Source organism: Thermomyces lanuginosus, assembly GCF_041956635.1.
Source record: "Thermomyces lanuginosus strain ATCC 200065 unplaced genomic scaffold VTN49scaffold_7, whole genome shotgun sequence".
Lineage (NCBI taxonomy): Eukaryota > Fungi > Ascomycota > Eurotiomycetes > Eurotiales > Trichocomaceae > Thermomyces > Thermomyces lanuginosus.
Genome location: NW_027192341.1, coordinates 962,689 through 975,878, shown reverse-complemented (window position 1 = coordinate 975,878; position 13,190 = coordinate 962,689). Strand labels below are relative to the sequence as shown.

The 13,190-nt window shown below is 53.1% G+C and overlaps 5 protein-coding genes across 5 annotated transcripts; 2 read left to right on the top strand and 3 right to left on the bottom strand.

Moving 5' to 3' along the window:
- Positions 1–2,790: 2,790 nt before the first annotated feature.
- Positions 2,791–3,084, bottom strand: VTN49DRAFT_7836 (uncharacterized protein; the record flags this gene model as incomplete). The annotated part of the gene is made up of 1 exon (XM_069416149.1): positions 2,791–3,084. One exon carries the CDS (start codon positions 3,082–3,084, stop codon positions 2,791–2,793), a length of 294 nt encoding a protein of 97 aa, XP_069272197.1.
- Positions 3,085–4,349: 1,265 nt separating this feature from the next.
- Positions 4,350–5,348, top strand: VTN49DRAFT_7835 (uncharacterized protein; the record flags this gene model as incomplete). The annotated part of the gene is made up of 1 exon (XM_069416148.1): positions 4,350–5,348. The coding sequence occupies one exon, from the start codon at positions 4,350–4,352 to the stop codon at positions 5,346–5,348; it is 999 nt and encodes a 332-aa protein (XP_069272196.1).
- Positions 5,349–5,651: 303 nt separating this feature from the next.
- On the bottom strand, positions 5,652–7,590 carry VTN49DRAFT_7834 (uncharacterized protein; the record flags this gene model as incomplete). The annotated part of the gene is made up of 7 exons (XM_069416147.1): positions 5,652–6,497; positions 6,555–6,599; positions 6,664–7,007; positions 7,067–7,130; positions 7,189–7,201; positions 7,254–7,387; positions 7,447–7,590. 7 exons carry the CDS (start codon positions 7,588–7,590, stop codon positions 5,652–5,654), a joined length of 1,590 nt encoding a protein of 529 aa, XP_069272195.1.
- A 2,058-nt stretch (positions 7,591–9,648) lies between these two features.
- VTN49DRAFT_7833 (uncharacterized protein) lies at positions 9,649–10,089 on the top strand (the record flags this gene model as incomplete). Its single annotated transcript, XM_069416146.1, has 2 exons — positions 9,649–9,805; positions 9,869–10,089. 2 exons carry the CDS (start codon positions 9,649–9,651, stop codon positions 10,087–10,089), a joined length of 378 nt encoding a protein of 125 aa, XP_069272194.1.
- Positions 10,090–10,106: 17 nt separating this feature from the next.
- Positions 10,107–11,673, bottom strand: VTN49DRAFT_7832 (uncharacterized protein; the record flags this gene model as incomplete). The annotated part of the gene is made up of 5 exons (XM_069416145.1): positions 10,107–10,708; positions 10,762–11,167; positions 11,221–11,369; positions 11,420–11,489; positions 11,545–11,673. The coding sequence occupies 5 exons, from the start codon at positions 11,671–11,673 to the stop codon at positions 10,107–10,109; spliced, it is 1,356 nt and encodes a 451-aa protein (XP_069272193.1).
- Positions 11,674–13,190: the final 1,517 nt, after the last annotated feature.

Sequence of the window (13,190 nt, the reverse complement as noted above, 5' to 3'; positions counted from 1 at the left end):
CTTCCACCAGGGATTAAACATGCTGGCTGTCGTTGAGCACAAGAGTAGAGTAAGTATCAGGCTATCAGTAAATCCAATGCAGACCTGAAATGATCGCCAGGGCCAAATCGAAGCCACGACACCTAGAGGCGTCGAAACAAGCCTTTCTGATCCGCAGCAAGCGGGCCCGTGCCGGCCCAAGGAGCAAGAGCAGTGCAAGCCCATCATGTCTTTCGGCCAGTCCGCCGTCATTGCAGTCTGCATAGACCAATCATGATCATATGATGCGAATAGGATGAGAATTGGGCATGTCCCAAAAAAAAAAATAATTTTTTTTTTCTTTTTTTGCTCGCCATGATTCAGTCACCCACGGTGAATGGAACTGAAAAGTGCCGGTGTAACAAGTGGAGATGTATCAGATGTATCAGATGCCCGTTGATGGAACACATACGACCCAATTATTCCGGATTTCCAGCCCAGTTCTGTCGCCTACGGATCCTCCATTCGAGTCGATTTCGAGAATGGAAATTCAGTTACCGTATGATCAGGCTGTCTGATCAGCAATTTAGCCGGGATGATCGCTTTGAGGTTGTTTCTTGCAGCGTTGCAGGATCGCCTAGAATCTAGAATTGGGATTGAAACGTTGACGCAGTTGCTGAGCAGCAATAAGCCTGATGTCTGTTTGCCTGACTGTCACTATTCTGCCGAGTTCGAAGCTTCTAACAACGCAGGACCAAAGAGAGGGGAGAAAAGGGTCTGCGGTGGACGCAGGACGCGATCCGGTCGGGGTGAGGAATGTTCCATTGCACCTTGCAGGCTTGGGGTTGCACCTGCCGAAACCGAAACGAGCCTGAATAATGAGGCCGCCTGCTCCAAGGTCTGCACTGTCCGCTGGATCTCCTTTGGGCTCCGTTCTCAATGCATCATCCATCGATCAGCAAGTAACCTCTTCTACAGTCGCATTCTTGCCACTGGTGCCAGGATATCCTGGTGCGCATGGATGCGGTTATGTGGGATGACATTCTTCCCAGACGCACGGGGCAATCGTTTTTCAGGAGAAAAACTTTTTGCGCCTTCCAATCCGATCTCTCCGTCGGGGGTATTCACGGACGATCCTGATTTTGTCGCCACAATGGAGACTTTTCTTAGGTGTCTAAAATTTCCAAGAATCATGGAATCATCAGCAGGACTCGCGAACAATCAAAACACACTCGATCCGGGTCCATCGATCCGCGCAAACTCACGACTGAAGAATGATCAGGTTCGGAGGAACCAGATTGAACCGATTCTATCCCTGAAAGCCAAAATGGAGGGTTCATTGTGAACGTGTGCTGGCGGGCAAATAAACTTTCGGCACTGATCAGCCGTGTTGAATCTGGCAAGCAGGGCCGAGAACTGCAGATCGGATCGTCATCGAAGCCATGGATAGTAGCAATTTGACACGAACACCAGTTAACACAGCAACCGTCTGATTCTTTTTCCTACGATTCATGCACGCGTCTAGACCATTGACCATGGGCAACAGAGCACTCCGGCTCACGCAACGCGGAGCCGAGATGGCAAAGTACGAGTACGAGTACGAAGCCAAGAAAAAGAAACGGAGAAAGTCAATCCATCCGTAATGCCAATCATCAATACTAGTAGTTAATGCAACCCGGACAAACTCAAATGATTGCAAGCGCCGCCAGAGCTGAGATGGTACGGAGAAGGACGGAGTCGCATTCGCGTACGAGAGATGATGGATCAGATTTTCGGATCACCTCTCCTGCATAGTACATACCAAAGCATGATTAAGCATAATGGTGCCCAGCATTCGGTCTATTGGCCTATTACAGGGATCGTGTCCCTGAGAATCCTGCACGAATGAACGATCGTCTGCCAGCATTCTGCCGACGAGTGCGACATTCTCCTTGCACGGGACATCGGGCGCGGCCGAGTTCCGCTGCGTCGTTGTCCATCGACAGGTCGGCAATCGGTTCGGGTCATCTCACGGACGACGGGGCATATCGGCATTGCCCGATGGATCCCAGCTCCAGCAGCGTCAATCACTAAGATCATTTCGTCGGTTGATTCGTTTCGACGAGTATGGAGTCTCTACAGGCGGAGAACAGTCCTCCGTTCACCGGAGCTCTCTATCCATGCAACACCGACAAATCCCCTGGTCGGTGAGCTCCATCGGTCGGTCTGTAATTCCATCGAGTGGCGGGATGATCACGAGTATGAATAGGCAATGCGGCAGGCTGCTCGTGACTTGATCCCGTCGGATCATTTGCCTCTGTCTTGTCGCCCAATGCAATGCAGGGAGACCACAAGCAAGTCCGCAAGCATGGGGGATGGGAAATGCCATCGATTCGATTCCTGTCCTCCCCCCCCGATTCGACCTGGTAATTTCGAGTTCCCACCGCCGCAAATGGCGTCAACCATGTCGTCAGCACCCGACCATGAATGAATGTCGTGATTAATCTCTGACGCGGTGGACCGGATTCAGAAAGCCTCTTATCAGGCCAAGTGGCCGACGGCGCTGACTTGGCAAGGGGCCCGGAAGGAATCCACCATTGGCTGAATCGGGTATGCTTCTAGAAAACAAACGGAAACCGGGTGGCTCATGGACCGAGCCACAGAGCCCACAGTGGCGAATGCCGATACGGATGTATGTACTCGTAAGGATGGGCCGAATTAGGCCGGATTCTTTCTGAGGAGGGCCGGAAAGTGGATTATGTAAGAAATCGGGTCCGCGCAATTTTGGGCGCCCACCTCCCTCTGGGAGGGGATCGGCCGGCCATGGCCGAAGGGGTCAATGACGCGGTCGTGTCACCAGCAACGACGGGCCGGGAAGCGGCCTCCCGGGTACGGCCAGTAGTTGCATTGGTACGGGAATTGTTTGAAAACGGCAGGAAGGGCCCTGGCTGCGGCGCGAGGAGTCACGACGTTCGCTGACTGCGTGGTGAGGACGGAGGAAAGAGCGGCCCAGGCCAGACTCCACCCATTAGGGTTCTGATTCTTAACTTCTTCGACCGGGGATCCGTGATTCGACCGCCTTCTCGTCGACTTCGATAGGGCTTCGTTGGCGCTTCTGGAAAGGGCCCGGGCGCCACATTGGGTCATGTGGCGGGTGATTGGGTGCCTGCAGCCCACTGCGGCTCCACTGCGCCTTCCAGGATGATCCAACGCCAACACCCTTGCGGTGCCCACCACCGGCCCAATAATCGTCAGCGGCCGGAGCCCATTTGTCAAGCCCGTTTTTGCTGACGATGGGACAGATGACTGTACAGGCAGGAACAGAATCCTCCTTTTTTTTGCCTTTTTTTTTTTTTATTTATCTTCAGAAAAAAAAATAGCTTCCCTCCTTTATAAAGGCGCCGTCCCGAATATCCGGCCGCTCTCTTTGATCACGACTGTGTCCGCCGTGGATTGACACTCGCAATTCCTGCGCACCCTCAGCATCGTGAACCACGACCGTTGAAATCCCGACCGCCTAAGTTCGAACGGGCCCCCCCCCCTCCACCAATCGCCGAGGCCAACGCGCTCACACCAACCCGCCTTTGTTTGCCGTGGTGACCACCACCGCAGCCTTTTCTCGATTCAGCGGACAGATCACCGCAAGGCAGAAAGTTCAAAGTTGCACCGCCGGGGTCTCCACCCACCACCGTGGTCCCCCCCGGTGCTGATCTCATCGTCATCCGCTCGCTCGCCTCAAACGACAGCACGGTATGGATTGCAAACGCCCCCCCCCCCCCCCCGCGTAGTCATCATATTGTCATGGTCGATGTTCACGGCCCGTCCGGAGGCGATTGAATGACTAAAGGCACAGCCGGTGGATTATTCCGGGTGGTTGCAACAAGGAAAAGGCACGCTGTTCCCCACGCACCGGCCCTTTGTTGCCAGAAGAGCCCTTGAGAAAACACGGCCCTGCTGAGACGGTCAAATAATCGAACTCTGGACGGGGTAGACAACACCCCTCTCTCTTCCCGGCCTCCGTTTCCCCCCCCGCTGCCCGTGTCGTTTTCCCTCTTGGGATCAGCTCGGATTTCTTGAAATCAGACGCATCAGAAGTGCCCCGTGACTAATACTGTCAGTGGTGCGCAGTCCGTGGCCCGCTCGGGTTCCTCCTTCCCTCGTCCATTCTTTCCATTCTGGGGCGGAAGGAGGCTTGGTTCGGAGGTCGCCTGAGGCTCCCAACCTGGACAACAAAACCCCCGGATCAGCTCCTCTCCCCTCTCTGACACATGCGATAATCAGAGGGCCGCCCGCTCGGACATCTTCCCTCTTCAAGTCGGTAAAAGCTGGAACGCCTTCGTAGGCTCAAGGGGGATTTCCGGGTGAGGACACGCCTTCACGAGCACGACAGGAAGCATCACCCGCAAGGCGAGATGGTTGGGCGGAGGAGCGAATACGTGCCGTCATCGCAGTGGTATCTCACCCCGGATCTCACTCCCAACGCGTCGCCTACGTCCTCCGTGGTGCTTGATCTTGACTTGATGGATCCCCCGTCGTTAAGCATCTCGATACCGTCGGGGGCCCGGCCCACCCTCGACGAGGTGTTGAACAACACCGCGCCGTTTCCCTTCACGCTTGGGGCCTTTATGGCCTATCTCTCGCAAAATCATTGTCTTGAGACGCTCGAGTTCACCCTCGAAGCAAAGCGATACGGCGAGTCGTACCGGTCCTTAGTGAGCTCGTCGGGGCCGGCCGCGCTGGCCGCAGACCGTCCCGAGGTGCGAGATCTGTGGAAGCATTGGCAGCGGTTAATGTCTGCCTATATCGTTCCCGGAGCCCCCCGGGAGATCAATCTTCCCTCGGAAGTCCGAGATGCGCTCTTGGCCGAGCGCGGCCCGCCAGCCCCGCCGCCGTCGCCCGAGAAGCTGAACCCGGCCGTTCGTCGGATGCACGACCTGATGGAGGAGTCGATATTCATCCCGTTCGTGAACAGCCAGACCGCGGCCGCATCGCAACCACCGGCGGCGGCAACGTCGGAGGAGCACCACGATACCTTCCGGCGGCTCCTCACGCGCGGGAAGCGAGTCTCTCCGCAGGCGTCGCGGGACGACTTTGGCAGCCGAATCATGGGCTACTCCTCGTCCTCCTCGGCCTCGCGGAGCAGCAAGTCGCCCAGCTACCCGCCACCGCCGAACGTGTGGACGGGCGTGGAGATTGGGTCCCCGGCATTGACCGACGACTCCGGCAGTCTGGCGTCCAGTCCCATGGCGGGTGAACCGATGACCCCGCCGACGACGCCGCCGTCCAGCGAGCTGCATCTGCCGGGGGACCACACCAGCGGTGGCAGCAGCAGCAGCCCAAAGTCACGCTCCGATAACGCGTGGAAGAAGATGGGCATGAAGCTGGGCTTCAAACGGCGGCAGCACGACTAATACGATATGATGCACGTTACGATTTGTTATATTTTAATGGGCAGGTGGTTCCGTTGGTTCGGTTGGTTGGGTTCTACTAATGACTCGGGATGACAAGCAAGCGATTGTCTTTTTTTTTTTTTCTTTTGCGTTTGGGATCTTGCATGGTTGGCGAGGCGTTTGATCATTGATCACTGATAGAATGGGCATGTACTATGTGTTTCTCTTCTCTGGCATTTTGTTCTTACTAATGGATACCCGCCGGATCCTGTCAATCGAACATGTTATAGACATTGAATTGGTCCCCTACACGTACTGAGAACCCTAGGAAGTAGAAGAAACATGCACCCGCCGATGACCACCCCGCGTCTCCAAAGCCGCAGTATCCAGATCCCAACCTGCACGGCGCAGCGCATCACAGAGCACACTGAACCGCCGCCCATCCGCGCCGTCCTCCTTTGATGCCGGACCATTCAAAAACTCTAGAGCGGACCTCAACGCCTCGAGGATCATATCGCTACAATTACTCTCTCGATCCTGCTCCGGCATCATCATCATCATCATCATCATTGACTGGAGCATTTTCACAGCGAGAAGCGCATGGGCCCAGCTCTTGAGGATATCCTGACTACTACTAGTTGCTGCCGTCTGCTTGAGTAGAATGACTGCATTGTACAGTCTTCCCTGCTTCGTCCTCCGGCGGGGATGAGGATGAAGGTAAAGAATGTATGGCTCATTGGAGAAGAGGTCGGTTAAAATGGGTAATATACTCAGCCTGTTGTCGTTGTTGCCGTCGTATTGGCTGTCGAGAAGAGAGGAGAGGAAATCCCTGACAGAGACACCGATGCGGCAGTATCCGACCACCTTTCCCCGCATTTCTTGAGGAGGATACCATCGCAGGACCCCATCCCATTCAAAGATGCGTTCTTGACATGCGACTGCAGCTGGCGTGGGGGCCGTTTCAATAGTAGTAGTTGTGCAGGGATTGGCGGTCATGACAGCTTCAAAGACTGATGAGAAGACGATGTTGGCGCGCTGCCGGTTCAAGGTCCGCATCTGGACGGCACGCACGGCACGGTAGTTGGCTGTCAGATGCACGACGAGAAGAATGAGGAGACATGTCCATGTTGCGGTGGGGGAGGTGATGTGCGTGATGACGAGGGAGCCCGTCTATGTCGAAGAATTTTTAGTGGGCAAAAAGTCATGGCCGGGAAGGGGAGAACGTACCAGCATTCCTAGTAAGGAGATGATGGTTTCTTGCGATGAGTCTTTCTAATCCCAGCCAATCCATGATTGTCAGCACTCTGCCCCTATGCCAGAAGAGGGAGAGACGTACAGCATTCAACTCCCCAATATTCCCCGCCCTCGCAAAATGAGCACTCAAACTCGCCTTACTTCCTCCTGCCGCAACACCGCAGAGAGCACGCAGCACGCCCGCCGCACTCACTACCATCCCCCTCAACATCATCCTGACCGGAACTGCAGGCGACAAACAATCCAGCACCATGGCCACGTCGTTGAAGATATCCGCGGCAAAGCGGAATCGCTTGCACTCTGGCTCCAGAGCGGTGCCGAGCCGGTGTGCGAAGAGAATCGTAGCCAGCCGCGCAGAGGTCTCCTGCGCGATCTGCAGCAGGAGCGCGGCGGTCGGGGTGGCGGAGGAGTCGCCTACGCCGACACCTATATGTTCCCCCCTATCAGTCTGTATCATGAGTGCACATAGGGAAAGGTAAATTTGCCTTGGAGAACGGCACGAGAGGAGAGTAAACCTGCAATGGAGCTGGCAAAGGCTTGGATGGAGTCCTAGCTCGAGCAAGCGATTTAGTTCGAGTTATGACTTTGAGATAGTATATGAACATACATAGATTTGATACCTATCGCTGTCAGACATCTCCGTACGTATTCTAGAGGATGATCCAGACTCACTCGAGATAATCCTCGCTAACACTGTGCGGATATCCCGCGGGCAGAAACACGCCCGCGAGATCCCTGCCAAGCGACCTCACCCACGATCCTGCTGCTGTCGCCGTGGACGAGGACGAGCAAGGCTGTTGTGCCGGCTGCCTATGTATCAGAATCTCCCCAAATTTACGAAACATTGGAGGAAGGCAGGACGAACAACTACATCAACCCGGCCTGTCGAGATTGCCTTCTCCCCAACGACATTCCTGGTGGACTCGGTGTAAATGTACGTTGCCAGGGGATTGTTGACATTGTCAGTTTCGGTAATAGTGAGCCGTGTCTTCCCCGAATTTTCAGACATTTTGTTGCATTTACGGACTGATGATTCTTGATGTCGTCCTGGTGCAATTGAGACGAGACGTTCAATGAAGTCACGTGACTAGCCTGACCCTGTAAATGGGCTTGTCTGGCCCCCGTCGCAATGGCGGTACAAAGTACAGGTAATGGGACTGTCAATATCCAAGACGATTATTCAACGGTAGAGTGTGAATTGGACATGATGTGTGGCTGTACTTCTGGTCTAGTCTTCGCAGTGGTGTTTTACGAGTCCCCGAGGTAACTACCCGACCTCACGATTTCCTCTTCAGTCGGCTCGACGAGCTCTCCCCTATGGATACTACGTTCCGCCTATGTGTACCTATAACAGAGTCGATGTTAGGTGTGAGAATGAGTCCGTGGTGCCTATCATGCATAGCATTCCTGGAATGTCGCTCGTATGATCCTGGAATTGTTGGCGAGGCGCGAATGACCCGTTTATATATACTCCCGTCCAGCGCTCTTATAGGTTATGTGCAATAATGGCATCGAAGAATGAGGCCAAGCAACGCTGGGAGTCGTTGTATTAGAACGGTCTTAGCTTTTGATCTCGGACGAATTCCCTCAGTTACTTTATTCCATTTCTGCTCCTGAAAAATCCGACGAAGTTACTTGATGCTGATGAGGGGTTGTGGATGATGTACAATGTTTCTGCCCTTTTGCGTTACATCTCTAGGGAACCATGAGTGTGAGATAGCTTTTCTCGCCCAGGAAACACATGAATTCAGATAATCCGCAGCAATAGGGCTATTATCTGCAATGAGATGAAATGAGATGGTCCACGTTGCAGCTATCAGATTTTTGCGATTCCCAGTAACGATGACTGTCTATATCAACCCTGCTTAGCAACTTAAATATATACTTATCATCTGATCGGCAGCCCTCTAGATATTTCGTCGTTGAGATCTGCGTCGCGGCCATATATGCCACATCTTGCCTGATTGCAGGAGGTAGGTAATCAATAACGTTGAGAGGCTTTGCTGTATAGTCCAGATTGCACATCCGACACTGTGCCAGATGCGCTTCCAAGAGCCCAAACCATAGCTTCGCTCATGCTCTCTACATTGGAAACGTTGAGCGTCTGAAGACCAGGTCACAGTTATGAGCTCGCGGTTCCGTGACGTGAAGAGTATGGTACCTTTCAGGCTGAATGGGAGACGCGAGCGAGATTACTGCTGCCTCCGAAAATGTCTGAGTTGCCCGCGTTGCCAGCAATAATAGCCGACTGTCAGCGCTTTCGTGGCTCAGGGTCGTCTTCGCAAATTCCTCGATGCTCGCGTACTTGTTGGCCCGGTTAATCTCCAGCCACTGGCCAATGTTTCTGCACGATTCAAAGACGGTCGATGTGTCGTACGTGTTGAAAAGAACCAGGGTGCCTCGACGCTATCCTTGGTGACTTCTATGACGAGCCCTATGATAGCATATAAGGTCATGCCAAGCGTGAGATTTCTGTTAACATACGTCTTTGTGCATGTCCTGTCATGAGAGAAAAAAAAGCATCCTATCAAATCAAAGCGCTCAAATGGCGGAAGGGCATGCTTAAGACTATTCTTGTCGCTAGTTCTTTTTCCTTATTATTCTCTGGGATAAGGAGACAGGAGTGGCCTCGGATCCCACTACCGTCTCGAGTTAAGTCAGCAGACTGGACATGAAGGAAACTGGGGGTGTACCAAGGAAGAGCACCTTCAGGGTTCCTATGAAGCCACCATGCAATTTCTGAGACGATGTTTGTACGCGCAAATGCACGTCTTGGACGGAACACTGACCGACAATTTACCCAGTGATCGGGGTCTTGAAGTTGATTGTTCACGGTCCGAGATTTCATGTCAGTCCCCGGCGAAACAATCCCTCTCTTCCAATGGGCAAGGTTGTGCAGCCTGTGCTGCAGAACACTGCAGTAGTTGAAAAGCCCTATATGTATGATTCTCAGCTGCTATCATTATATATACTAACTATACAAAACAAAAAAAAAAAACAACCCTTTCGCCAATCCAACACGGTTAACGGCAATCGCACCATTAAATGAAAATATCAAACAGCAAGCATGGGCTCGGTCAATGCACGCAAGAGAAAAAAAAAGCAACAACACGAACCGGTCCAGAAACAAAATCACGATCCAGACAGATGCTTGATGACTCTAGTTGAAGCACAACAACAGTACACACAAATGATAACTGCAATTCCATCATGGCCGTGCCGTCGTAAACGAGCGTTTCCTGTGCAGATTCGACCGATTCGATGAAAAACGAAGAAAAATGTAAAAGGACACAAGAACAACATCGACCACATCAATGGTCGAACCATTACACTCTTGGACCAAGCTCTCGGACAGTGGGCCCGCATCTCAACGATGCAAGATGCAGATGCATGGTATAAAGATGCAGTGCCGGAAGTAGCAAAACAAGAGACGTGGCACGTAGTCTTCATGTCCGACAAGTCAAAACAATTGCAAGCGAGACCGCATCTCAACCTGCTCAACGATTAGCCCGAGGAAACCGTGCGTCATGACTTCCGACCCATACCGCAGCACAGCGACCTCATCACCTTTTGCATCAGGGTCGGCTGCTGCTCGTTATTTGCGCCGGACGGCCCGGCCGCGGCTTGATTTTGATTGCTTGTCAGACCCTGGTGCGCCGGCTCCTGAGCCCGGATCTGCATCGCGTTCGGATTCTGGGGCTGATGAGCTTGGTTCGACGCTGCAGGCGGGGCTTCATGGCCCACAGCAGGACGTTTCTGATAATGATCGTGTGGATCGTTTCTTCCGTTTCGCTGGTCGCGGTTTCCCTGCGCCATCGGATTTCCCTGAGGCTGCGGAGTTCCCGGCATCTTGGGCGGCACCCCCTGGATTTGACGGGGGTGAGTGTCTTTTCGAGGGGGCTGTGGCGGGTTTGACTGATTGGCTACATGCCCGTGGTGATGTTGGGACCCATATGACTTGTACTCCCATCCACGTCCATTGTTTATTTTCATCCAGTCATATTCGCCATCCTCGACCTCGCCGGCGTTCTTCAGAGCCTGCGTGAAAAGGTCTCGAAGGTAATCGTAGTCTGGTGTATCTTCGAATCCGAGGCTCCGAACGTAGGTCAGGTACTTGCTGAACTCCTCTGCATGGCATTAGCAAATTGCCCCCTTATCTACTACCGATGGATGATCATACCTGGATAGCCTTCGCACAGCTCGGCTATAGACGTCGACTGCTTCTTCTCACCAATCTTTTCATACTTTTGCTTGTTGGTAGCCGCCTTGAGGCCTTGCCACGGAAGCCCGCCGCGCAAGAAATACATAAACACGTGACCCAATGCCTCGAGGTCATCCCGCCGTGATTGTTCCCGTCCCAAGTGAGTGTTGATACTCATGTAACGTGCTGTGCCGGACAGCGACTTGCGCTCGCGGTACGGGATGTGCTGCTTGGTCTTGGGGTCTCGATATTGCTTGGCCATACCAAAGTCGACCACGTGGATGACATTGGCGGCCTTAGTGCCGGGGCGACCAATCAAGAAGTTATCCGGTTTGATATCGCGGTAGATGAGATTCTTTTCATGGATTGTTTGAACACGCGATAACTAGAGCAGTGAGCATGGGGGTTGACTAAACGAAAGGGGTACCATGGACGAACCATCTGTTTAGCCACCATGACGACAGTCTTGATAGAGAACCGGCGGTTACAGTGGTCAAAAAGATCCTCTAAACTCGGACCCAGCAAGTCAATGACCAGGATGTTGTGGAGGCCCTCCTGGCCGAAGTAGTAGACATTGGGAATGCCCGCTACGATTAATTAGCCATCACGTCTGACAGCGACAGGAGATGGGACATACGGCATCCGACCAGGATTTTGTACGTTCTGTACTCATCTCGGAGCTGAGGGGCGTCGCTCTTTCGTGGTTCCTGAACGTTGTTAGCACGACGAATGCATCGACGGTCGGGAAACGGCAGCCCATACAAATTTGATGGCAACCTGCTGGGAGTTCAACAGGTTCGTTCCCTCAAAGATGACACCAAAGGAGCCCTCGCCGATCTTCTTGCCGACACGGTAGTGGACACCCACTACGTTGGACGATGAGGAGGTCATTTCGGATGAATTGAAGCCTGGTTGGTCGCGTCAGGCCACACCCCAGACCAGTTTGGAACGCGTTGAGCATACCTTAAAAACGCTACACAGTCTTCTTTCCCACAGCTATGTGCACCGCCGCCTCATGTATTCAATACACACGGGGGGGGGGTGTTTTGGGTGCACTGCCAAGTCACCGCCGACTGCGGAATTTTTGGATTTGTGGAAATTCAACAGAATTGCACTCTAGAGTCTATATCGACGGAAAGTTCGGTGAAGAGAGGCTGAGAACGGCTGATGGGAGCCGGCGGGAAGCAGCAGGCGTTGGTTGGAGAACGAGATCGCTGCAAGGGAACAGCCAGCTGGGGGCCAGCGGCCGGGCTTTGAGGAGGCGGGAGAGAGATTCGGCAGGGAGAGGGCCAAAAGAGGGAAAAGAGAAAAAGAAAAAAAAAGGAGGAAAAAAAAGGCGAAAAAAAAGAAAATTGCGAGGATTTAACGATCAAGACGAGGCAGGAAAGAGATGAACCTGGGGAGAGCAGAGCCTGAGATGGCTTCTTCCTCCTTTGCGTGGACTGGACGGAGCACGGGAAAAGCCGTTGTTCCAGCCTAACCTCGACCGGGTCAAGTCTAGCGCTGGTCCAAGACCCCCTCAAGGCACCTTGCCCGTCTTGTTGCGGCTGTGGCTTATGTAACTGGACCAGCGGTGTATCGTATTGATGTGACCCTGTGGTATTTTTCGAATGATTGAACCCACCGCGGATGAAGCAAGGAGGGAGCTATCTCGTCCCGCCCTGCCATTCCATTTGTGCGTTACGGGCAGCGGTTTGTTAACTTGCTGGGACCCTCCTCCGCGAGTCCGCGGCCGTTATGGAGCTGCACTCATTTTTCGAAGAAAGAGGACCGTGGCCACAGTACACGTACTGTAATGTAATGAATTTACCGTATTTTCGAGATGGCTGGTGCTTTCCTTGGTCCGTCCACTGCATGATATTCTAGCGAAATTAGCCATGGAGCCAGTACTCGTAACTACCCCCTGGAAAAGGGGACCAAAGAGCTCATCGATGAGTTGAAATCGCAATTCATAGGTAAGAAAAAGCAAGAATATAGAATTACATTGTGTGTCTTCGACGGTCTTGTAAATGATGTACAGGACAGGATCTGGCCGATCTGCAGAGTGAAAAAGCTGCCATCACCGATGCAAGTTGGTCACTCGTTAGTCTCCCGGCAAGGACCAACCAAATCCCGCCAGGTCGTGATGTGCGTTAATATCGAGCTCTGGAGGCTAATCGAGTTGTCCAGGGTCCTTCGCGGACCAAGATTGGACCATTGTGGCCACCGTGATCTGATCTGATCCTCGGCTGGGTGCGGGCAAAGGGGTTCAGAGCAATAACCAAACTAATGCGAGGCAAGCAACTCCATGCTTCTATCTTTGCCCGCAAGCTGAGCGAGCAGCCTGATGCCTACTGCTCAGTTATTCTTTTTCAATCTTTCAGAAACTACTCCGTACATACAGGCGGATTCATTCACTCTGTACTACT